This window comes from Lupinus angustifolius, chromosome LG06 (assembly GCF_001865875.1).
Source record: "Lupinus angustifolius cultivar Tanjil chromosome LG06, LupAngTanjil_v1.0, whole genome shotgun sequence".
Classification (NCBI taxonomy): Eukaryota; Viridiplantae; Streptophyta; class Magnoliopsida; order Fabales; family Fabaceae; genus Lupinus; species Lupinus angustifolius.
The window spans coordinates 17,299,112-17,322,313 of NC_032014.1; the positions used below are offsets into that span (position 1 = coordinate 17,299,112).

The 23,202-nt window shown below is 36.5% G+C and overlaps 1 protein-coding gene across 2 annotated transcripts in view; it reads left to right on the forward strand.

Moving 5' to 3' along the window:
- Window positions 1–23,202, forward strand: part of LOC109350086 — a 36,124-nt gene that overhangs the window by 9,029 nt on the left and 3,893 nt on the right. For both annotated transcript variants that reach the window (XM_019591216.1, XM_019591217.1), the window contains exons 5-30: window positions 3,939–4,808; window positions 4,999–5,272; window positions 5,344–5,777; window positions 6,568–6,694; window positions 6,774–6,898; window positions 7,685–8,340; window positions 8,432–8,549; window positions 8,637–8,753; window positions 9,016–9,107; window positions 9,755–9,909; window positions 10,944–10,999; window positions 11,488–11,701; window positions 13,594–14,010; window positions 14,085–14,362; window positions 14,476–14,561; window positions 14,645–14,731; window positions 14,862–15,123; window positions 15,200–15,607; window positions 15,692–15,788; window positions 18,754–19,073; window positions 19,651–19,767; window positions 19,926–20,090; window positions 20,336–20,458; window positions 20,548–20,637; window positions 20,728–20,834; window positions 20,906–21,054. In XM_019591216.1, coding sequence (XP_019446761.1) covers window positions 3,939–4,808; window positions 4,999–5,272; window positions 5,344–5,777; window positions 6,568–6,694; window positions 6,774–6,898; window positions 7,685–8,340; window positions 8,432–8,549; window positions 8,637–8,753; window positions 9,016–9,107; window positions 9,755–9,909; window positions 10,944–10,999; window positions 11,488–11,701; window positions 13,594–14,010; window positions 14,085–14,362; window positions 14,476–14,561; window positions 14,645–14,731; window positions 14,862–15,123; window positions 15,200–15,607; window positions 15,692–15,788; window positions 18,754–19,073; window positions 19,651–19,767; window positions 19,926–20,090; window positions 20,336–20,458; window positions 20,548–20,637; window positions 20,728–20,834; window positions 20,906–21,054 — 5,944 coding nt within the window. The remainder of the gene's footprint in view (window positions 1–3,938; window positions 4,809–4,998; window positions 5,273–5,343; window positions 5,778–6,567; window positions 6,695–6,773; window positions 6,899–7,684; window positions 8,341–8,431; window positions 8,550–8,636; window positions 8,754–9,015; window positions 9,108–9,754; window positions 9,910–10,943; window positions 11,000–11,487; window positions 11,702–13,593; window positions 14,011–14,084; window positions 14,363–14,475; window positions 14,562–14,644; window positions 14,732–14,861; window positions 15,124–15,199; window positions 15,608–15,691; window positions 15,789–18,753; window positions 19,074–19,650; window positions 19,768–19,925; window positions 20,091–20,335; window positions 20,459–20,547; window positions 20,638–20,727; window positions 20,835–20,905; window positions 21,055–23,202) is intronic.

Consider the following 23,202-nt stretch of genomic DNA (forward strand, 5'->3'; position numbering starts at 1 on the left):
ATGCTACTTATGGCTGATGAGGAAGAAGATGAAGAGGGAGAAGGGGAACCTGAGGTGGAGACCCTAAATTCTTTACAACTCTCTCTGTACTCTATGAAGGGCTTCACCTCAACTAAGTCTTGGAAGATTGGAGGTATGTTGGGCCAGCATGCTGTGGTGATACTCATTGATTGTGGAGCAACCCACAATTTCATATCTAAGGACCTGGTGGAACACCTACACTTACCTGTGCAAGATACCAAAGCCTATGTGGTGGAGGTAGGGGATGGGCACCTTATCAAGTGTAGGGGAAGGTGCTCCCAACTCACTCTGAGTATGCAACAACTAAAGGTAACCCAAGATTTCTACTTGTTTGCCTTAAGGGGAGTGGATTTGGTACTAGGGTTGGAATGGTTGGCCAGCCTTGGGGAAGTGCAGGCTGATTTTGGTAGAATGACCTTATCCATGAGGAGAGGTGATGCTAGAGTTAGATGCTAGAGTTGTCCTTCAGGGTGATCCTGCTCTTTCCAGAACAGAGTTGGCTCTAGGAGCTTTCAAACAGGTGTTGCTGAGTGAGGGGGAAGGGTTGTTGCTCCAGTATGATTCACCTGGAGTAACCAATTCTGATTTGGTGGTTTGTCCAGAAATAGAGGAGGTTTTGCAACAATATTAAGCAGTGTTTCAAGATGTCAGAGGTTTGCCTCCTGCTAGAAGCCATGACCATGCCATACACTTGAAGGAGGGGGCTGAGATACCTAATTTGAGGCCATATAGGTGTCCCTAATTTCAGAAGTCAGAGGTAGAAAGGTTAGTGGCTGAAATGTTAGAAGCAGGGGTGATAAGACCCAGCATAAGTCCTTACTCTAGTCCTATCATTTTAGTGAGAAAGAAAGATGGGGGTTGGAGGTTTTGTGTGGACTATAGGGCACTTAATAAGATTACTGTCCCTAATAAGTTCCCTATACCATTAATTGAAGAACTTTTGGATGAGCTTGGTGGTGCTAAGGTGTTTTCTAAGCTAGACTTAAAATCAGGTTATCATCAAATTAGAATGAGGGCGGAGGATGTGGGGAAGACTGCTTTTAGGACTCATGAGGGCCATTATGAGTTTTTAGTCATGCCCTTTGGGTTGACTAATGCTCCTTCCACTTTCCAGTCACTTATGAATGAAATACTCAGGCCATTTCTCAGAAGGTTCACCCTGGTTTTCTTTGATGACATCTTGGTGTATAGCCCTGATGTTGCTTCTCACATACAACATCTCAGGGAAGTGTTGGCCTTGCTGCTTCAGAATCATCTTCAAGCTAACAGGAAGAAGTGTAGTTTTGGCCAGGCTAGTATTGAGTATCTTGGGCATGTTATATCCAGAGAGGGAGTGGCTGCTGATCAATCTAAGGTGGATGCAATGAAGACTTGGCCTCAGCCCAACAACATAAAGGGTTTGAGGGGTTTTCTGGGGTTGACAGGGTACTATAGGAGGTTTGTTAAGAATTATGGGAGGATGGCCAAGCCCTTAACTGACCTCCTCAAGAAGGGTTCATTTTTATGGACTCCAAAGGCCACTTTGGCCTTTGAGGGGTTGAAAACTGCTATGATGGAGCTACCTCTGTTGGCTGCTCCAGATTTCAGTAAGCAATTTGTGGTAGAGACTGATGCTTCAAGCCAAGGTTTGGGTGCTGTTTTAATGCAGGAGGGCAGACCACTAGCCTTCTGGAGCAGGGGATTGTCTATCAACGCTCAACAGAAATCTGTTTATGAAAGGGAATTAATGGCCCTTGTCCAAGCTATACATAAGTGGAGGCACTATCTTATGGGGAGGCACTTCATCATAAGGACAGATCAGAGGAGTCTCAAATTCCTTACTGAACAGAGACTGTTTTCAGATGAGCAGTTTAAATGGGCAGTTAAGTTAGTAGGCTTGGATTTTGAGATTCAGTACAAACCAGGCAGAGACAACTCTGCTGCTGATGCTCTATCAAGAAGGATGATGTACTCTGCTATCTCAGTGTTGAATAATGAAGAAGTGGAGGAATGGCTTCAAGAATTGAAATTGGATCCTAAATGGAATCAAGTGTTGCAGGATTTGGTCATTTCCCCTACATCTCACCCTGGTTTTGAGTTGAAAAGGGGTGTTTTATACTATAAGGGGAGGTTGCTGCTATCAAAGAACTCCAACAGAATTCCTCTCATCATTTCAGAATGTCATGAAACTCCATCTGGGGGGCATTCAGGTTATTTCAGAACTTACAAAAGGGTCTCTAGCTTCTTGTTTTGGGAAGGTATGAAGGGTGACATCAAGGGTTTTGTGGAGAAGTGTGACATTTGCCAAAGAAATAAATATTCAACCTTATCCCCTGCAGGGCTACTCCAACCTCTCCCAATCCCTCAACAGGTTTGGATGGACATCTCTATGGATTTTATAGGGGGATTACCTAAGGTGAAGGGGGTGGACACTATCTATGTTGTGGTTGATAGACTAACCAAGTATGCTCATTTTTTTCCTCTTGGTCACCCTTACTCAGCAAAAGATGTGGCTACTGTGTTCATAAAGGAGGTGGTGAAACTGCATGGTTTTCCAGCTACCATTGTCTCAGATAGGGACCCTGTTTTTCTGAGCCAATTCTGGAAGGAGATGTTTAAATTGGCTGGAACTCAACTGAAATTAAGCACCTCATACCATCCTCAGACAGATGGTCAAACTGAGGTAGTTAATAAGAGTTTGGAGACTTATCTCAGGTGTCTTGTTGGGCCAAAACCCAAGCAGTGGGTAAAATGGTTACACTGGGCAGAATTTTGGTTTAATTCCAACTACAATGGTTCCATAGGGATGACTCCCTTCAGGGCACTTTATGGCAGAGAGGCTCCTCTGTTGGTCAGGGCTGGGACCATACCATCCAGGGTTGAAGAAGTCAATAGGCTATGCACTCAAAGGGATGGTATCTTAGAAGAGCTCAAGCATAATTTGGACAAGACTCAGAACATGATGAAACAATATGCTGATAAGCATAGGAGGGCCATAGAGTTTGAAGTAGGGGATTGGGTTTATCTCAAATTGCAACCTTACAAGATGAAGTCTCTTATCTCTAGACCTTATGCTAAACTGGCTCCTAGGTATTATGGACCTTATGAGATTATTAAAAGGGTTGGATTGGTAGCTTATCACTTAAGTCTGCCTACTCATTCTAAAATCCACCCAGTTTTCCATGTATCTCTTCTAAAGAAGGCACTAAAGCCACATCAATTGCCACAACCTCTTCCCCCTATGCTGAATGAGGAGATGGAATTGGAAGTAATCCCTGAGACCATCCTGGAGCAGAGAGAAGACAGTAAGGGCAATCTAGAAGTCTTGATGAAGTGGCAGTCCTTACCAGAGCATGAAGCTACTTGGGAAGCAGCCAGCACCATACAAGAGCAGTTCCCCCATTTTCAACTTGAGGACAAGTTAAAACTTTTAGGGGTGGGTAATGATAAGGCTCATACCAAGCCAAGGGTCATTCATGTATATAAGAGGGGGAAAAGGAGAGTTTGGTTAAAATAACAAACTCTCCCCTTCCTACCAGCTGGGTAGTTAATTCAGTTAGAAAGGGAGGGAAATTCTATAAATAGAAGTTTGGGGTTAGAAGGAAGTTAGTTGATGAATTGTATTAACTGATTGTGGAATCAGTGGGCTGGATCGTGGGATCCTTCTGTTTCTTGTATTTCTCTATCTCTAATTCTAATAAAACAGTTAGAACCCTAGCAGATTCAACCAGAATCTGAGTTAGGGGCAATTCCTTCAGTGCTTAACAGGTTATAAGTGAGTCCATAGTCCTTTGATTTTGAGCCGATAGTAACGACTATATTTTCTCTATGGGTTATGGACTCTACGACTATTCTAATGGTTACAAGTGCAGTTATATGCTGCTTTATGTAATTATTTTACCAAGTTATGACTAAATGATCTTTTTTCATTTTGACAGGCAGTTGGAAGTTTGTCTTTTATCATATCTTACCTTTTTAGTAGCTTCGAAGCTGTTGATTGCATATACCGTGAAACTATGAAACAAGAAGCATTGTCTTCAAAACCTGATAGCAGTGTGGGAACTATACGAGGAGCTTTACATGCAAATAAAATGTTTCCTTTTTTTATTAAAGGGACCTGCAGATTTAAGTCAATAGATGTCATTCTTCATAATTCCCGGACAAGTAATACTGTGGAGAGTTCAACAAGAAAGTTCGACTTTTTAACTGGAAACAAGATTGGGGTGCAAGAGTTGCCTGACTGTGGAATTTGGATTTCTATTGAGCTTGCAACTATTGTAATATCTTGTGAAGAAGGGAAAATGGATCTCGTCACTGATTTATCAGGAATCACGTCTTTTGTTTTTAAATACCAGACCTCAATTGGAATCAAGAACGATCATAATTTACTTGAAAGTTTGCTACTGCGATCAGTTCATTGCTTACATGAAATATCTCTTTCTGGTAGCAAGTTTACTTTATGCTTGGGTCGTGTTCAAAGTACCTCATCTTCAGGAAATGAGAGCAAAACTCTTGGTAGTACTAGTTCTGATGGTAATATATCTTACGTGGTACAAGAAACCAACCTGACAGATTTTGAAAATTCAAATAATCAATCTCCCGACTTAGTTAAAAAAATGAGGTCTCCTGTAAATAACAGCATACCAGCTCCAGCAAGTCACTGGTTACTAATAAATGTAGCAGTAGCAAATATCTTCATTGGAAGATGCTCAATAAAGAGCAATCTGGTTCTAGCAAATCAGTCGAATGAGCTCTTATCTTCGCTTTCTATTGGTGGAGAGTTTCAGATGATATCCTGGGTGATCCAGGTAATAATTTGAGGAGCTAGAGAGGGCATAATAATCTCTAGGGCATGTTCTTGCTTCTTTGATTTGAGCCTTTATTACAATTTGAATCTCAAGGTTTTTATCTATTTTACAAATGAAGCTGATTTCTGTATATTAACATTTCAAGATTTACAATTTATATCTTATGCAAAATATGAATGTTATTGGGCAGGGTGGACTCGTTGTTCTTGAAACAACATCATTGGGAATGGCCATTGGAAACTATTGTTCATATATTCATTATATTGGCAATCTCAATTCTGATACACATCAATCTAATGAAGGCATCAAGAAGGGAGAGCAGGGCAAAGAGAGCTATAATCTTAATGATGAAAATGATCAAGGGACTGTTTGCACATCTCAACAAGCTGAAAGTACATTACCAGATTCATTTGACTTATCCTTGTCTCACTCTGCTCTTGTTTTTGCACTTGAAAATGAATCTGGTAATTAACCTTCTCCTAGTTGTGTAGTGTAATTTGGAAACAAATTGTTACATAAGCAATTCACCATGCAGGTGGTATCAGAGAAATTGTACTGGAGGTTGACATCCATCTGAAATTTGAATTGACAAGTACTGGGAGGAAGTTAACTGTTAACGTTTCTCATTTGTCAATTCTCTCTCAATTTATTAATGAGGAAGTAGAAGATGAAAGAGCAACTCCTCATTTTTCTTCTGTCACATCAAAAGATTTGTCTCCTCACCTTGGATCTGAAGATCCTCTTTTAGGATTTCAGAACTTTGGTGAGTTTAGCTCAGTTAGTGATGCAAGTAGTTCAAGAGACTCTATTCCTCTTCAGTTGAGAAGGCCGCACCAAATTTTGAAAGATTTAAGAGCTTTCATGTCACTTGATAGGCCAGATAATGGTTCTTTGCATCTGTCACGGTGTTGGTTTGGAGTTGGTTCTCTTTCAGGTTTCAACATGACACTTTCTTTATCTGAATTTCAGGTCAGCAGTTTATTTTTCTATTATTAATTTGTTGTAATTTTTAGTTGTCCCTGCTCTATTTATTTATTTTTTATTTTAAAAAACAAGATTTATCAGTCTTGTAAAGTTTTTTCTTATAACCTCAAGAATAAAATTTTAGGATTGAAGTTTAAAATATTATTACATTAATTTACCTTTATAGTATGGAATGTGGAACAGTAATAGAACTCAAGAAGAAATAAAAAAATGTTTACATACCTAACCAAGTAAATCTTAAAAAAGTGGCAGAGACGAAAGACTAAATTATAGTTGAGATAATTAGAAGATTCTATATCTCATTATGATTAAATATATGATTATCAAATCATATCATGCATTTATCTTTCTAATTTTATTCCCTAAAATTAAGGGATTCATGTATGGACTCTTCTACTATCAATAGAAATGGCTGAATGCATAAAAATTATTCAAGCAATTTAAAAAATTTCATTCATCCCTTTCAAGTTTATCAGCTATGTAGAATTATTCAATCTCTTCTTTGAATATTTGATGAAGTATTAATAATATAAGGGGAATGCTAACAAGTGCCCCCTTAGGGCATTGATCAAATGAAGTGCGCTTAGTGGTTAGAGTGAAATTGCGGTGCTTCATCCAAGGCTATGATATCTTTCATTTTTATGTATAATATTGGGCTATGAAAAATTAATTGAGGAGGGAGGGGTCCAAGCACATGCTTGCCCCCCTTAAGTCCGTCCCTGCATGTACTGATAAAGTATGTTGCATTTGTTCTAACTTTGTATCATTATGCTAGACAATTTTGTCGATGGCATCCTCACTCTCTGGGCTATCCAGTCAGAATACAACGAACGAATTGGAGAGAAACCATTCTTCTACTAGCGATGAGGTTGAAAATAGTTTGGAAGCATTAATTCCCGATGGTATTCAGACTCAAGCTTTTGTAATCTGTTTGTAATATTTGTGGAAATTACAGTTCTAATTAGCAATATTGTTCTGTAGGGGCAATTGTTGCTATTCAAGATGTCAACCAACACATGTATCTTACTGTTGAAGGTGAAGAAAAGGCTTTTAGTATAGGTGGTATTATTCACTACTCTCTTGTTGGAGAAAGGGCTCTTTTCAGGGTATGAAATAAGTCCAGGATATCTGGTCATGTAATTTGTCAAAATAAATTGTTTAATCCGTGGCTCTTTATCTCAATTGCTGCAAATTTTGCAGAACTTTCTCTCCTCATAGTCTATTGTGCTTGTCAAACTTCTGATTATCTGCTGCAAAAAAATTCATGGTCTTTACAGTGCACCAGGGTTTATAGTTCTGTATTACTGATATTTAAAACATCTTCATTACTCCTGTATCATAAAACAGATTTTAAACCAGTAATGCTACCAGTGTTGTGCTCGGTCTGATTTTTATGTATAAGATGTGGATATGGTTTAAAAGCTGTGTTCTGTGAAATTATCTTGTTCAATTGAGAAGATGCTGTGTCAAATTTTAGTGGTTTGATGCTAGGGATTTTGTTTGTGAATTACAGTATTGTTGTCTGCTGTGCTTCACTCCTTTGTTTCTTAAGCTAAAATTTCCTGTCACCTAAATTTGTTCTGATAGGGAATATTGAGGCGGCCTTCTGCACAAGGCTGCCACCTAATGTGGTCTGGTTGTAAATAGTTTTTTTTACCTTTTTTAAATGTGCAAAACCATTTATCACTAACACGAGTACAAAGGGTACTCAAAACTGGTACAAAAAATGACTGTGAAGAGTTTTAAAATATTTAACTGAAAAAGAGAAATAAAAATGCAACACCACAACCTTCAATTTAAAGACCTATACTGCTTGGAAATATTGCTTGTTCTTAGTTTTTATGGTGTTATGATGCTTCTTAGCAAAGGTAGAAACTAACACTTCTCTGTAGGTGAAATACTGCACCCAAAGAAGATGGAAGTCTACAGCTTTGTGGTTTTCCTTGATATCATTGTTTGCTAAGAGTGATAGGGGTGTGCCTTTAAGATTGAATTGTCGTCCAAGATCATGTTTCGTTGACATTTCTTGTTTTGATGATGGAGGAAGTGCACTTTGGAGAGTATGTCCACCTCAAGGTGAAAGCTATGAAGGAATTACTGACTGGGAGGCTTGCAATCAATTAGTAAAGAGAACTTTCTACCTTGAGAACAAAAGGAACAATTCTGCTGTTGCTTTCGTTGATGGTGCTCCAGAGTTTGTCAGGAAGCCTGGGAATCCAATTAAGTTCAAAGTTTTTCCAGATCTTTCTGCTGTGTATGATGTTTCAGAGACAGCTAGCTACCCTGGAATGGCTTTGCAAACTAGTGTCAACACCAATGAAGAAAGTACTTCTTGGCAGGGTGGTAAACTTCCTTGTGTTGATATTAAAATCGAGAACATTTCTCTTAATATTGTTCATGAGCTTTCAGATACAGAAGATCTCTTCCCTCTCATTTGCTTTTCCATGAACAATACACAATTTACCATACAAAATTTAGCAACAAAATCCAGGGTCATAGGCACATCAAGTGCAGTAGTAAATTGTTTTGATGCTCAAAGAAATTTATGGTTAGTCTAAATGCCTTTTTGAATTGTACACTTTCGTTTTATGATTCCACATTTAAATTGAAATACATTCATTTTTGTTTGTTAAATTTAGGGGAGAACTTCTCCATCCTGTTGAAATTAGCATTTTTTACCGGTCTAATGTTCAAACCCAGCTTTCAGAATATGCATCTCGCGCAGTTCCTGTTAATTACTTCTGCAGATTTAAAGAGGTTGTAAGCTGTGTCTGATTTTATGGTTCTTTACTTTCACTTGGACATCATATCAGTTTTTCTAAAATCTTGTGATCATCTGGGCAGCTGAACATATCTCTCAGTGAGAATTCATTGGATGTGCTTCTCTTTGTGATTGGGAAATTGAGCCTGTCTGGTCCTTACTCACTGCAAAGCTCCATGATTCTGGCTAACTTCTGCAAGGTTCTAGAACTAGCGCTTCTATGTGATTTTAACCATTAGAAAGAAATAAACAACTTGATTGATGTTCCTTCTCTCTGTTTTACTTTCTTTCAGTTTTTGCTTTAACACAAGTTCTGTTTAGGCTTCACTTTGTGATGTCTTGTCAGTCACTCTTTTTTTTTCTTTATTTCATGAGTTAATATGTGCTAGTTTTTTAAGAAACACCAAATTGATATGTGGTTGGTGTCAATATGATCAGCTAATAATAATTGCTAGATAGCAGGTAGAGAATCAGTCTGGCCTAAATCTTCTTTTACAATTCAATCAGCAAAAGATGACGATACCCAAAAAACAGTCTGCTTCCCTGTTATTAAAGTAAGCAGTTTTCTATTATTCATTGACATGTATGACACATTATCAAATACAAACAAGATTGTTTATGGTCCTTATACTGGAGTGTGTGGGCTTTCATACATAGCATGTGTGTTCCTATTAATTGTTTTATGAAAATTATTTCACATCCATTCTGATTGTGAATCTGACTATTTGATCAAATACCTTGATTTTTGTTTCGTCTAGGTTTGGTATTTTATTGGATAGTAGGTCTTGATACACTGGGGTTCAAAATTTGTGTTTATCTGATGTTATGAGAAGGTTCTCAAAATGATATATTTCCTATGTCTTCGTACATTCTCTCGTATTTTTTAGTACTACCAAGGGTATCCCCTCACCTTTTGGTATGAAACTAATCTCTTTCGTGTTGCGTGGCTGCCCCTCCCAACAAATGTCACTCCCAAGGAATCGAACCCTTGACTTTTTGGTCGTTCTGGGGATCTAGGGGGGCCTTACACCCCTAGACCAACGCCTTGTTGGTCTCTCTCTTGTATTTTGATCACATGGCTTGAGCCATGTAATTAAGTTAGTTATCATTTACTTTTGATTCTTGGAGATTAAAATTTAACTGGTTATGTTGCATTCCTATTTGTTTAATTGATTATCAATTTGCCATTGCTATGTGACAGGAGGCCCTCTGATTTAAAAAATCAAGACTCAGAAGCAGCAACTTCTGTTGCTATGCAACTTTCTGATTTTGGTTCTTTTGCAACTACCTCTATTCGTTTCTCACTTTCACAAACACAGACTCTTGCTTGGAGAACAAGAATTATGTCAAATGAAGGTCTCTTTTAACCACTTTATTGTCATGCATTATCATTAAATCGTCCTTTTTGCAGCTGGATTGGCATATATAAACTGAGATTACCTAGCATCTCCAAATTAAAATTGTCTAAAGGTAGCTTTTGTTACTATAGGTCCTTGTAATAACAATTCTTGTTTTCTTTTACTCGTTTCTATTGTTGTTTCTTGCCTCCCAAGTATATTAATTACATTTCATAAGTAAGGCGCTGCCTTATGTGAAAAATTAATTTTGATTCTCTACATTCCTGAATCATTAAGGCTTTGTTGCTGTTGTACCTTTTTGACTCATTAAAGACATGAAATGCCATGTTAAAGTAGTAGATTAGGTTATATGACTGTGGACTATTGGCGTGTCAGTAGACAGCTGGCATCTGCTCAATAGTTAGACAGTCAATATTCTGAGATCAGGAAATAAGCCTTCAGACTGTTTCCTCAGTTAGATGACTCATTGATCCATGATACATTTAAAATCAACGATATCTTAAACATATTTATATACATCCTAACACTCTCCCTAACATGCTAGATCTTCCTAAGCTTTAAAGACATTTATAGTTAAAGGCACCAAAATGAAAATAAACTTAAAATAATTTAAAAAGTAATATTCAAGATCTAGGAAAAGCACAATCGTAGGGGAATTTTTGTAAGGGTATACAGTGGAAGAAGGATCAACTTGCATCTAGGATTACAGTTACACTTTTTCTGCAATTTTATCTCTCTCCTGTCTTATATTTCTCTGACTTTTCCTTAAATATCTCTCTAGTTTCTCAGCATTCTTGAATTCTAAGAAATATTGGTGTGATTATTTTATCAAGAAGGAGAGCAAATGCTAAACAATTTATTTCATGTTCATTCATTATTATGCTATTTCTTGACTATGGCTAGAGGAATTGGGTGGTTAAGGATGTGGTATGCACTTTATATTTGTAGATTATTTATTGGAGGTTTGCATATTTGAGATCATGCAATTTGTGGCAAGGTCATCCTCATTATTTTTTATCATTCATTGAACAGGTTCAAGAACTTTCCCTGGGCCAATCTTTGTTGTTAGCATTTTTAGAAATTCAGAGGTAAATATGCCAATATTATGTTTTAATCCTAAGAAATTCCTTTTCATTTGTTACTTCTATATCTGTTGCAAATTTGATTTTGGATTAAAGTAAAATTGTAAAAATAGAATACAACAACAATGAAGCCTTAATCCCATTAGGTTGGGATTATAGTAAATTTGTAAAAATAGAATCAAACAATTGAATGATGTAAAAATAAGTATTATAATAAATAATATAATATTACAAAATTATTGTATAGAGTATATTCAATAATTTAGTTTAATTTAATAAATCGATTAGTCATATATGTTATTACAACAATAATAACTTATCCAAAAAAAATGAAAATTACTTCCCGCCATTTGGGGCCGACTACATGGAAGCAATATCACATGTTCTGTCTAAAACGAAATCTTCAGGATGGCTATTTAGATCTTAATAATTTGTAATGGTTACCTAATCTACAGCTACATCTATTTATGCCTTTGTGTTTATTACTTTATTAGGTTGGTTTGTCTGTTGTGGTCTCCCCGCTGATCAGAATACATAATGAAACTGGATTTCCGGCGGAACTTCAGTTCCAGAGACCTGACCCAAAGGAAGATGAGTTTGCATCTGTGTTGTTAAAACCAGGGGATTCTATTGATGACTCCATGGCAATGTTTGATGCCATAAATTTCTCTGGGGGAGTAAAGAGGGCTTTGACGTCTTTAAGTGTTGGTATGCAGTTTATCCACATGTGCTTTTATTGACTGCTATTTGCTCTCTTTATTTCGCACAGCTTTTCTTCTTTCTGATATTAACATGCACCCGGTGTCACATGTAAAGTTCTATTATTACTTGTGAAATATTTCTATATCACTATTTTGGCACACTGTTTTACTATCTAAAAATTGAATTTGATTGAGAGGGTGCCTCTACTTAGTATTGTATCTGTACTTGGTAGCTCTTCTGTCCTGGTTAGAGAAGTATTCTGTAAAAGGTAAAGAAGTGTTTTCATGTGTCTTTTTAAAAGGTAAAACATATGGGCAAAAAGGACACTTCCCATTAAAATTAGGGTTCTTCACACTGGAACGGGTTGTGCAGTGAGTTATGAGCACGATTCTGCTGCTAATCAACCCGCGATGGGGGCGACGGCCAACTGTACTGCTATCGACCATTTCATCGCGAGGAAGGCCGGCATCGTCCGCAACCACAGCAATCACGTGCGATCGACTACCTAGATAGCAATTAGGATGAAGTTTAGGATTAAAGGGGCTTCCTGCAGTGTTAAAGTAGCTGTATATACTTTATGTGTAACCAGTGCAACTGTAAGGGAACCCCTCATGTTTTGCCACAACTGTCCATGTACTGATGCCAGCACCATCACCATTCCTGTGGCCCACCGTGCAGATCCACCTATGCAAAAATAGTCACCCCTTGTCTTTAATCACTAGCTCCAAAAGTAAATTTTGGAATATGTTTAGTATAACTATTTACATAATAATGAGGGTTTGATGGATTTGGGGACATGTGGACGTGATTAAGGGTTTGATGGATTCGGGGTCAAGAATATGGTACTGCAGAATGCCAGTGGTGAAGGGAAAGAGTTACAGTGGTGATGTGTGATGGTTTGGTGGTTTCAATAATGGTTAGTGTAATTAACAGCAAGGTCAACCTCTGTTTAATTAATGGGGTGGGGTGTAATATTGATGAAAGAATGGGATGGACTGTCATTTTGGCATACCTTAAGGGTGATTGATGTAATTTACTAAATAAAAAAGTTAACTAACGAATGTAAATCCTATTAGCATCTTCCTATCCATCTAACAGCCACCATTTGCTAGTGACAACTAAGAACTACTCTCTAGCAGATGGTTATGCCTTTCTGTGACAGCTCCAACTACCCACTACCTGCTACCATACTGGAAGCAGATTCATGTTATCCCAAGCTTCTAAGGAGAGTAGTGTTGCAGTGAACTCTGGTTCTGGCTCATAGAGCAAACAGAGGAAATATATAGTTTTAAGGAAACAATAGAATTTCTAGAAAAATAGATGATAAAATACAATTTTAGGGGATAAACATGGAAAATGTGAAAAATGGAAACTGAAAGAGAGAGAGAACGAGAAAGAGAGAAAGGGAGAGAAAACTGAATTTTTTTATTCTTATTCAATTCTGAAAAGTTAACGCACAATGATGGCTAAGCTTCAATGCATAGAAGCAGTGACAGTGGATGGTACTATGTTGATATCGTGTAACCAACCCTCCCAAAAGCTTAAACTTTTAGGTAAAGAAAAGCTCATGAACAACTTCATTATATACCCAACAATTTATTTTGCTCGCAGGGAAGTTAAGTTTGATGAAATGGACCAGCAAACTGAAGTAGTCTGTGTGTAAACATGAAAGGCACATTTAAGGGTCAAAGAGGGTAAAGGTTCATTTTTGTTGTTTTTTAGATTTATCGTCAATCAGTTGAGTACTGTTTATTACGTCATTATTATTGTTTTTGCATTTTCTGGACGAATGTGTTTCCTTTTGAAATATCCATTATGTTCTCTTCTTTTGAGACAGACTCAGTTGTATCAATTGACCCTTTGTTCTGAGTCTATGTGGTTTAATGATTAATTTTCAGGTAACTTCTTATTTTCATTTAGACCCAAAATGGCAGAGGAAATGATAAATTCTGAAAGTTTTGTTTCTGTGGAATGGTCAGATCACATTAAAGGTGGAAAAGCAGTCCGTCTATCTGGATTATTTGATAAGTTGAATTTCAGAGTTCGCAAGGCGTTATTTGTACAATCTGTTAAATGTTCCTTTACCACTGCACATTGTGCCCTCATGTCTGGGGGTGCTTGTGTTGCTAATATGCATTTTCTCATTCAGACACTTGCCAGAGATATCCCTGTTGCAACACCTAATAAGTCTGCAGCTGAATTAAATGAGAACTTACCAGTTTCATTGCTAGAGCAGAAAGAAATATATCTTCTTCCCACTGTACGGATGACAAATTTATTGCACTCTGAGATAGATGTTCTTTTAAGAGAAACAGGTAATGAAATGAATGCTTTGCAGATTGTATCTCTTTTTAAAACTGAAATAACTTTAACTTTAATCGTGGTGAAGATCAATCTAATCCAGCTGGATATGAAAATATTGGGAAGCAGGCAACAATTTCACATGGTTCAACCGTTGAGTTTTATGCCAATCCAACTATTATATACTTCACTGTTACTCTAACTGCTTGTAATTCAAGTTCCAAGCTGGTAAACAGTGGGGATTGTTTGAAGAAGTTATTAAAGCAGAAGAATGATCTACAACATATGGATATAAATTTGGACTTTGACAGAGGGAAGTTCTCTGCAACCTTGAGATTGTACCGTGGGAACAGGGGCATGCTGGAGGTTATTGTCCTAGCCATTGTTTTCATTAAGTAGAATTCGTATCTAGTTGTGAAATTCTATTTTGCATGGTTCAATTACTCTACTGTCTTGTGAATCTGTGGAGGTTCTTGTAGGTGGTTGCTTTTACATCCTATTCCATGAAGAATGATACTGACATTCCAATTTATGTTCTTGCAACGAAAAGGTGGCCCCTATCCAGGTGATTCCGACACTTTTAGATGGTTAATAGGGACATTAATCTTGTACTTGTCCATTAACATTTGGTTGACTCTCCATATGCAGAACTGAATTAGACAATTTAAACTCGAATGTTCCTTCTGAACTAGGCTTATGTTTGCCTCCCAAGTCAACAAGATCATGGTTCTTGAAGTAAGATGGTCTATTGTCCATCACTTACTGATTTAATATGTCAAATTTGTATTTTCCTGTCATGCTACTATTTTTGCTTGAGTTATTGTTTCTGTATTTTGCTTCAGTGCTTATCTTATGCTGTTTCCAGATCCAAAAGTGTGCAACTGAAATTGTTGGAGGACCATACATCTGATGCATTGCTAGATTTGGATTCTCTCTCTGGACTTACAGAAATAAGCTTTAAGAAAGAAGAAGGATCTGGGGTTAAATCTGTAACAAAGCTTGGAGTGTCTTCTGGTCCTTCTTCAGGAGAAATTGGTGTGCCATCACAAATGGTAACCTTGGTTCCAAGATATGTTATTTGTAATGAATCAGAAGGATGTATAACTATTCGTCAATGCTATTTTCAGGTATGCTTTCAGTACAAACTAGTTTAAGTGTGTGTATATTTTTCTTGAGTAATGTTTAATTTAGCTGTCTATGAAGGATGAGGTGGCAGGTGATATCTCCATTGACAGCAAACAGAAAATGGCAATACAGCTGAAGGAAGGATTTAGCAAGACAAGAGAATTCAATGTATTTGAGCATTTTATCCGAAAGCACAAAAGTTATAATGACAACTCCTTGTTATATATTCAGATTCAGACAAATGAGCCTGGATGGGGTTGGTCAGGACCAGTGTGTATAGCTTCACTAGGGCATTTTTTCCTGAAATTCAGAAAGCAGAGTGATGAAGTTAAAATATCAGAGAGCAAAACAACACAATTTGCAGCTGTTCATGTGGTACAAGAAGGTTCCACTCTTGTTTTGAGCTTCTGCAAACCACCAAATCTAAGTCTGCCTTATCGAATTGAGAATTATTTGCATGATCTATCAATAACTTACTATCAAAAGGTGTTATAATAATTCCTTTTTCTCTCTTTCTTTTATTTAATCATTTGATAATCATCTCCCTCACATCATTGGAGAAATTTTCAGGATTCATTAGAGCCAGAGTTTCTCGGTCCTGCATGCAGTGCTGATTATGTTTGGGATGATTTAACTCTTCCTCGTAGACTGGTTGTCCGCATCAATGGTGCATATTTTAATCTTTTTATTTAATTTTTTTTGTTCAATTTGATCTTAATATTAATGATGCTGAAGTAGTGCTTATATTTGAGATAAATATAAGATTGTTGAGATAATTAGAAAAGAGGAGGGATCCGTTTACACCCAAAGTTAAGTTACACTAGTTACATTCAATCTCAGCCATTCATTATCTTAAATCTAACGGACCAAATGGGTAAGTGCAATAAATGATGAGAGCGAAAAATAAAAATCTTAAATAACATATTGCATTCACCCATTTAGTCCGTTAGATTTAAGAAAATGAATGGCTGAAATTGAGTGTAATTAGTGTAAACAAAACTTAGGTGTAAACGAATCCCTCCTCATTAGAAAATTCTATATCTGGTTAAGATGAAATATATGATTATAAAATCATATCATGTATTTATCTTTCTGATTTCATTTTCCTAAAAGTAAGGGATTCATGTATGTACTTTTGTACTATAAATAGAAAAGGTTAAGTGCATACAAATCACTCAACAATTCAGATATCCCATTCATCCCTTTCAAATTTGTATTATAGCATACACAAAGACATAATGGGAAGGAGATAAATGATGGTATCTTAGTAGGTGTAGGTGGATCTGAAGCAGGTGCAAACAGTTGAGCGGGATTCGAATACATGGATCTGAATTATGTTCAACATCTCCAATAAGTAGGCGTAGCTGGTAAATCATAGTAGGATGAGGAGTTGGTGACATAGTTGACATAGGTGGTATTATGGTCACTGGTGGCATTGTTGTAATTGGTGAATTATCTAAGACTAGGGGCTCATGGATAAGAGGAAGAGGTAGTACATGAGGTATGGACTCTAAGGTCTCGACCTAATAAATTAAGGAGTATCCCCAAAGAATGTGACATCCACTGAGATATAGAACTGATGAATTCAAGGATTATAACATTGATAAACCTTTTGGACTGCATGAGCTGACAACTTGTCCTGACTTGGACGTAAGTCATGCACAAAACAAGTAGAACCAAAAACTCGTGGAGGAACTTTAAACAAGTTATCACTTGAACATAGTAGGGAATAAGACATCCTATTAATTAAGAGAACGACAATAAGAATCACATCACCCCAAAATTTTGAAGTTGCATTGACACTTATTAAAAGTGTTCTTGCAGTTTCAATGATGTGAAGATATTTGCGTCCAACAATACCTTTTTATTGAGATGTGTAAGGGCATATTGACAAATGACTTATGCCATGAGAAGTCATAAAGTTATTGAGCTGGGAAGAATATATTCTTTTGCATTGTCACTTCATAAAATACGAATAGGTTTACCAAATTGAATCTGAATCTCATTGTAATTATTTTTTTGAAAAATAGTAAATAGTTATAGAAGTTCTTTTATTATATAAACCCAAGTATCTATACCTTATGACAGAACTGACATGACTAGGACTCAAACATTTGAATGAACTAAATCAAAAAGAGAGTTTGACTAACGATGAGCTACCCCATGGAAAGGAAGATTGAACATGCCTATGATGTTGACATGACTCACATTCTAATGACTTCAAATTAGATAGATGGAGACCATTTCCTTCACTTTATTTATACATGGATTACCTAAGCTACGATGAACGAGACTTGGGGTATCTGCACTGATGCAATTAATTGGAGGATGATGCTGAAAATAATACAGGCTGTGTGAATCTACTGCTTTGCCAATCCTCTGTCCAGTACTCCGCTCCTGTAGAGTAAAGGCACTATTGGTGAAGGTTATAGAGCACTTAAAGGTGCAAGTGAGTTGGCATCCGAGCATAATTAAAACATAGTTTAAACATAAGGAATGAAAGAGTGTGATTTGACCAATGTCACTAGCTTTGACTGTAAAGCCTTTGGCAAGGGTGATATATTGTGGTCTATTGTTCTGTGATAATTTTAAGAAAAGAGAAGGGTTACATCTATTTGATTTAAAGAACCAAAATCCATTATCCAAGATCCGACATGAGATGATTAACATAGACAAACCGTAGAATTACCAACATAAGTCACAATGATTGCAGAGGAAGAGGCTTGTTCTATTGTCTTCAACTTATTGTATTCAACATCGGACAAGACATTTCTTTTTATAAATTTGGTATAATTTTTAGTGTAGTTTAAATATTTGTTGGGCTCCTCATCTCAAAATCAATTGTCAATGAGAGGAGTAGCCTAACAAATATTTAAAACATTACCGAAACAATGAGATAACGATCTAGGACTTACTTCTAACATGCCCCCTGCATAGAAACCTGTCGGACCAAGTGAAGAGTTATCTTTGACTCGTTGGGAAAGGGAATCTTTGGCCCCATAGGAGAGAAGTTGGATTCTTGCCCTGTAACATTTTAAGATTCAATCTCAAAATCAATTAGCAATTAGAGGAGTAGTGCAATAAATTTTTAGACTGAACCCAAAACAATGAGGTAGACAACGGGTACTTATTCCCATCCACAAAAACTTGTGAACTTGACATGGGGTTATCTTTGACCAATAACAACGAAAGGGCATCATTTAGCCCATAACAATCAAAAGAAGTTGGGTACTATCTCTGTTACAATCTTAAGTTTCCAGCTTAAAACCAATTGACAAATAGAGAAATAACCCAACAGGTATTTAAACCATTCTCTAAACTAGATGAGATATGGGAGTTACGTCTAACAACAGCTAGTTCATAAAACTTCATGTGACCCAACTTCTTTAGCTTTGTTATTTTATGATCTTTAACAATATATTATATGGACCGTGGGCTTTATTATTTTGATAAATACTTCTCTCATCATACATATAGGAAGAAAGAAAATTATGGCATTGTTTTGTTGTTCTTAGTTAGCCCTCCCTAGTGTTAAACTTTTAGTGTATAGGTGAATCTTAAATTTTAAGTAGGTTAGTTGTCCCAGAGTGGTTTATGTTAAAATCTAATAGTACTGTTCTTTTCTGCCGTAGATAGCTTTCAATTACATGAGATTAAGTTGGATAAGGTGCGCGCATGGAAACCTTTCTACAAATTCAGGCAACAAAGAGCATTGGTTCCAGATTTGCTTTTAGACAAAAGATCCAGAGATCAGATGGCGGGTTTCAGGGAGTATAATAGCATGCAGATGGAAAACATAGGGTATGAAATATATGCAGAGGGACCAACTCGAGTTTTGCGAATATGTGAGATCTCTGATAGTTTCAAGAAAGATACAGTTATTGATATGTGTGCAAAATTTCAACTGAGGGTTTCTCGGATTGCGATTCACCTACTTGAACATGTAAAACAGGTATTCTTGCTTCTGTTGATGCTTGGACCATCACTGTTGGATATCTGTTAATTTTCGCTGAAATTGCATTTTCCTTGTTTATTATTTTTTCTTTCTGATGTGTGTATTGTGTGAACTTCAGTAAAAATATTTTTATTGTGGAACAAAATACATATATTACTCTGCTTTATCCGATCATGCTGAAAATTTCTCAGTTTATACTGGCTCTTAAGTCAATCCATCCAAAAAGCTTAAGTAAAACCAAAAAAAAAAGTTGAAAGGGGCATTTCACATGTATCTATAAACAATGATTTCATATAGGTAATATACCAGTAACTCAATTTGAAACGCTGTTAGAAGTGTCTTTGAACTTTTTTTTAGTTTTTTTGTTATGATTGTAAACATTTTTAGCTTCACTAAATGTCTTGCCATTTGAAAAGAGGTGAAATGTATCTGATATAATACAGTGTTCAATTCATAATGAAAACATAGTAGGTATTGTTGTGCCTTCTCTTAAGTTTCAGTCTGGGCTTTCCCATTTGAAACATGCATATACTTGCTAGTTGCTACTGCCGTTGCTAAATTACTATCTTTGAAGGAGGAAAATAGGAACGAGCTCAAAGAATTTTCACCATTCATAGTTGCGAATCTCGGGAATCTGCACTTGATTACCGTTTCTAATAATCACCAGAGATATAACCAGTTCAGTGTACAGGTACCATGATTAATAATGTTTACATGACTGGCTTATACTATTTGTTGCACTTTTTTGTTTATTTGATAAAAGCTGCACTTTGCTATTTTATACCAAGTTTGAGGAAATTATTCCATTGGAGGACTTTATTGATCATATCCTATTTGTTACTGACCTAGTACATTAATTTGGAGCTCAAGTGGAATGGGACCCCTTTTGCATCAATGCTTCGCAGACATCAGTTAGATGACAGTGATTCAAATGATTTACTGAAAGTTGTTTTTGTTCTACTTACATCCAGTTCCAATGTTAAGCAGGTGAGGTACTCGGCAATTTTTCTTCAGGTAAAGTTGGACTTTGGCTTTTTCTCCTCTATCATTCTTTGGATTCTGGTTTTTTCTCCTTTATCATTCTTTGGACTCTGGCTCTTTCTCCTTTATCATTCTTCTTTTCTCCATTTTGTTTTCCTTTCTAGCGTTTTACACTATTAGAAACCAATCTTATTCAATAATAATAGTGAATTTAACAGCTTCCTTCATATATGAATTGGTAATTACTCATATATGATATGACATTTTGGTTTCTGTAGCCAATTGATTTAAACCTCGATGAGGAGACATTAATGAAAATTGCTTCATTTTGGAGAACATCTCTTAGTGACTCAGAGAGTCAGCGGTTTTACTTTGATCATTTTGAAATCCATCCAATAAAGGTTTCCTTCTTCCTTAAAACATATCTTTCCTTTAGTTGTAATACTTTTCCATAATTACTATTTTAAAATTTGTATCCTGTATGTTGTAGATCATTGCAAACTTTATTCCTGGAGAGCCACATTCAAATTATAACTCAGAACAGGAGGCTCTGCGGTCTTTAATTCACAGTGTGGTTAAGGTTTGTTTAAAATACTTTGTTGAACTTTTTTAGGCATTAACCATGATGCATACTAATATAGACATGCTACACCCTTATTTTTCTTTCCAGGTACCTCCCATAAAAAATATGGTTGTAGAACTGAATGGGGTCCTGATTACCCATGCTCTGATAACAATGCGTGAAATATTTATTAAATGTGCACAACATTATTCATGGTAAGCCTATGATATAATTTCTTTTGAAGCTTGCATTAGAATTGCGGCTGAAATTTGATGAGCTTGTCCAGGTATGCTATGAGGGCCATATATATTGCTAAAGGAAGCCCCTTGCTTCCACCAGATTTTGTTTCCATTTTTGACGATATGTCTTCATCATCTCTTGATATCTTCTTTGATCCATCCCGTGGGTTGGCGAATCTCCCAGGATTGACTTTAGGTATATGTATGTTCTGTTAGTTTACTGTCTGTTACTACTTTTCTAAGTTATTGTTTGTGGGAAATTTCCTTTCTGCCCGATGTGTTTTTCCTCCACAGATTGTGGTTGCTGAGTTTCATGAGAATTTAACAAGAACCATTTTTGCAATAAAATTATAGGTTAAAGATGGAAAAGAAAGAAAGAAAATATTATCAATAGGTTCATATCAAATCATTCAATTTACAAAACACTAATCTATATCAAACACTAGGGTAGTAGTTGTACACCTAATACAAGCCCAACCCAATATGACTACTTACAGAATAAGGCTCACTAGCTGCAAAGCAAAATGAGGCACCCAAATTGCACAGGAGGCTGAAATGATGCATTGCTAGAAGAGCTGGTTCAAAATTTGAATGAACAATGATGATACATTAGTAAAATGTTACAAAAAGGAAGAGAAAGACACAGTAGGTAAGAAGGCATTTGAGAGCTTAAAAATGGAGACCCCAAAAACGTGGAAAATTTTTGGCATATGAAAATCGAATCAGGCATGAAAACACTTAGGACTAAAAGTGGACACATCATACTACAGAGCCAAAGCAAGCCAAACAGCCAATGAGGGGAAACTGGATCAATACAATACCAAACAGGGCCAAAAGCTAATACCAATTCAGGAATAAGCTAATATGAGGCACACAGAAAACACTGGACCCAGAAATGCCTTCTATGGACTAAAGCAGTCACCTAGGTCGTGGTTTGGCAGGTTTACAACACTTATGAAGAATATGAGATACAAGCAAAGTCAAGATGATCACACTTTATTGATCAAATAATCATCCTTGGGGAAGTTACTATACTAATTGTATATGCGGATGATATAGTTGTTACAGGAAATGATCTAAAGGGAATAGATACCTTAAGAAAGTGCTTGCTGCTAGAATTTGGAATCAAAGAGCTGCGCGAACTAAAATACTTTCTAGGCATTGGAATGGCTCAATCTAGTCATGGAATATTCATCTATCAACACAAATGTGTTGGACCTATTGGCGAAACATGGAAACTTGGTTGTAAACTTGTGGAAACACCTATTGAACAGAATCACAAGTTGGGTGAAGCAACAGGAATTGTTGCTGTTAACAGAGAATCATATCAGAAATTGGTGGGCGAATTGATCTACTTGTCTCACACAAGAGCTGATATAGCATATGCTTTCGGGGTGGTAAGACAATTTATTCATTATACTAAAGAAACATATCATCAAGCTTTTTACCACATCCTACAGTACTTGAAAGGAACTACTAGAAAAGGAGTTCTCTTTACAAGAGGGAAGGACATACATTGGCAGAGAAGAGGAATGAAGAGGTGCAATGGTGGTGGGAAGATAAGAAGATGGAGAAGAACTAGGATGGATGGTGGTTGCCATTTTTGTTTTGGTACCATGTAAAGAGATAAACTGAACTAGAGCAAAGAATGAGCACAAAGAGAAGAATAGAAATTGAAGCTAAAGTTTTCTATTATGATTTTATCAAATGATACAATTCATAGGAATCTCTATTTATAGAGATATAAACCACCTCATCTGATGGCATAATCCAACAAACTAATCATACAAGACATGATAAGAGTTCCCGAACTCTTCTAATCTACTACTCTAATAGGGTTCAAACTTAGCAACTGTGACAACTCTCTTGTCATTCACACTTCTTCTACTAATAGATTATCTTTTAGTTTATGTAGATGTTATCATGGTCATCTTTTAGTTTGTGTAGATGTTATCATGGGCATTGGTTCTTCTACCAGACATGTTCATCAACTGACATCTGATCTCAGTTTTTCCTTTGACCTCAAGCAACTTGGTAAATTAGATTACTTTCTAGACATAGAAGTAAAGCATTTCTCAGATGGTCACCTTTTTCGAAGTCAAAATAGATAAGAGATCTCCATGAAAGAGCTCATCTGGAGTCTGCTTAACTTATGTCTGCCCTTATGGAAAGTAATTGCAAACTGACACAACAAAGGACATATTATTTCGAGGAAACAACTTTTTGAAGGTCCATTATTGGTGCTTTACAGTGTGAGATTGTAACTAGAACTGACATTCAGTATGAACAAAATTTGCCTGTTTCTTGGACAACAACTTCAAGGACATTGGTCAGCTGTTAAGAG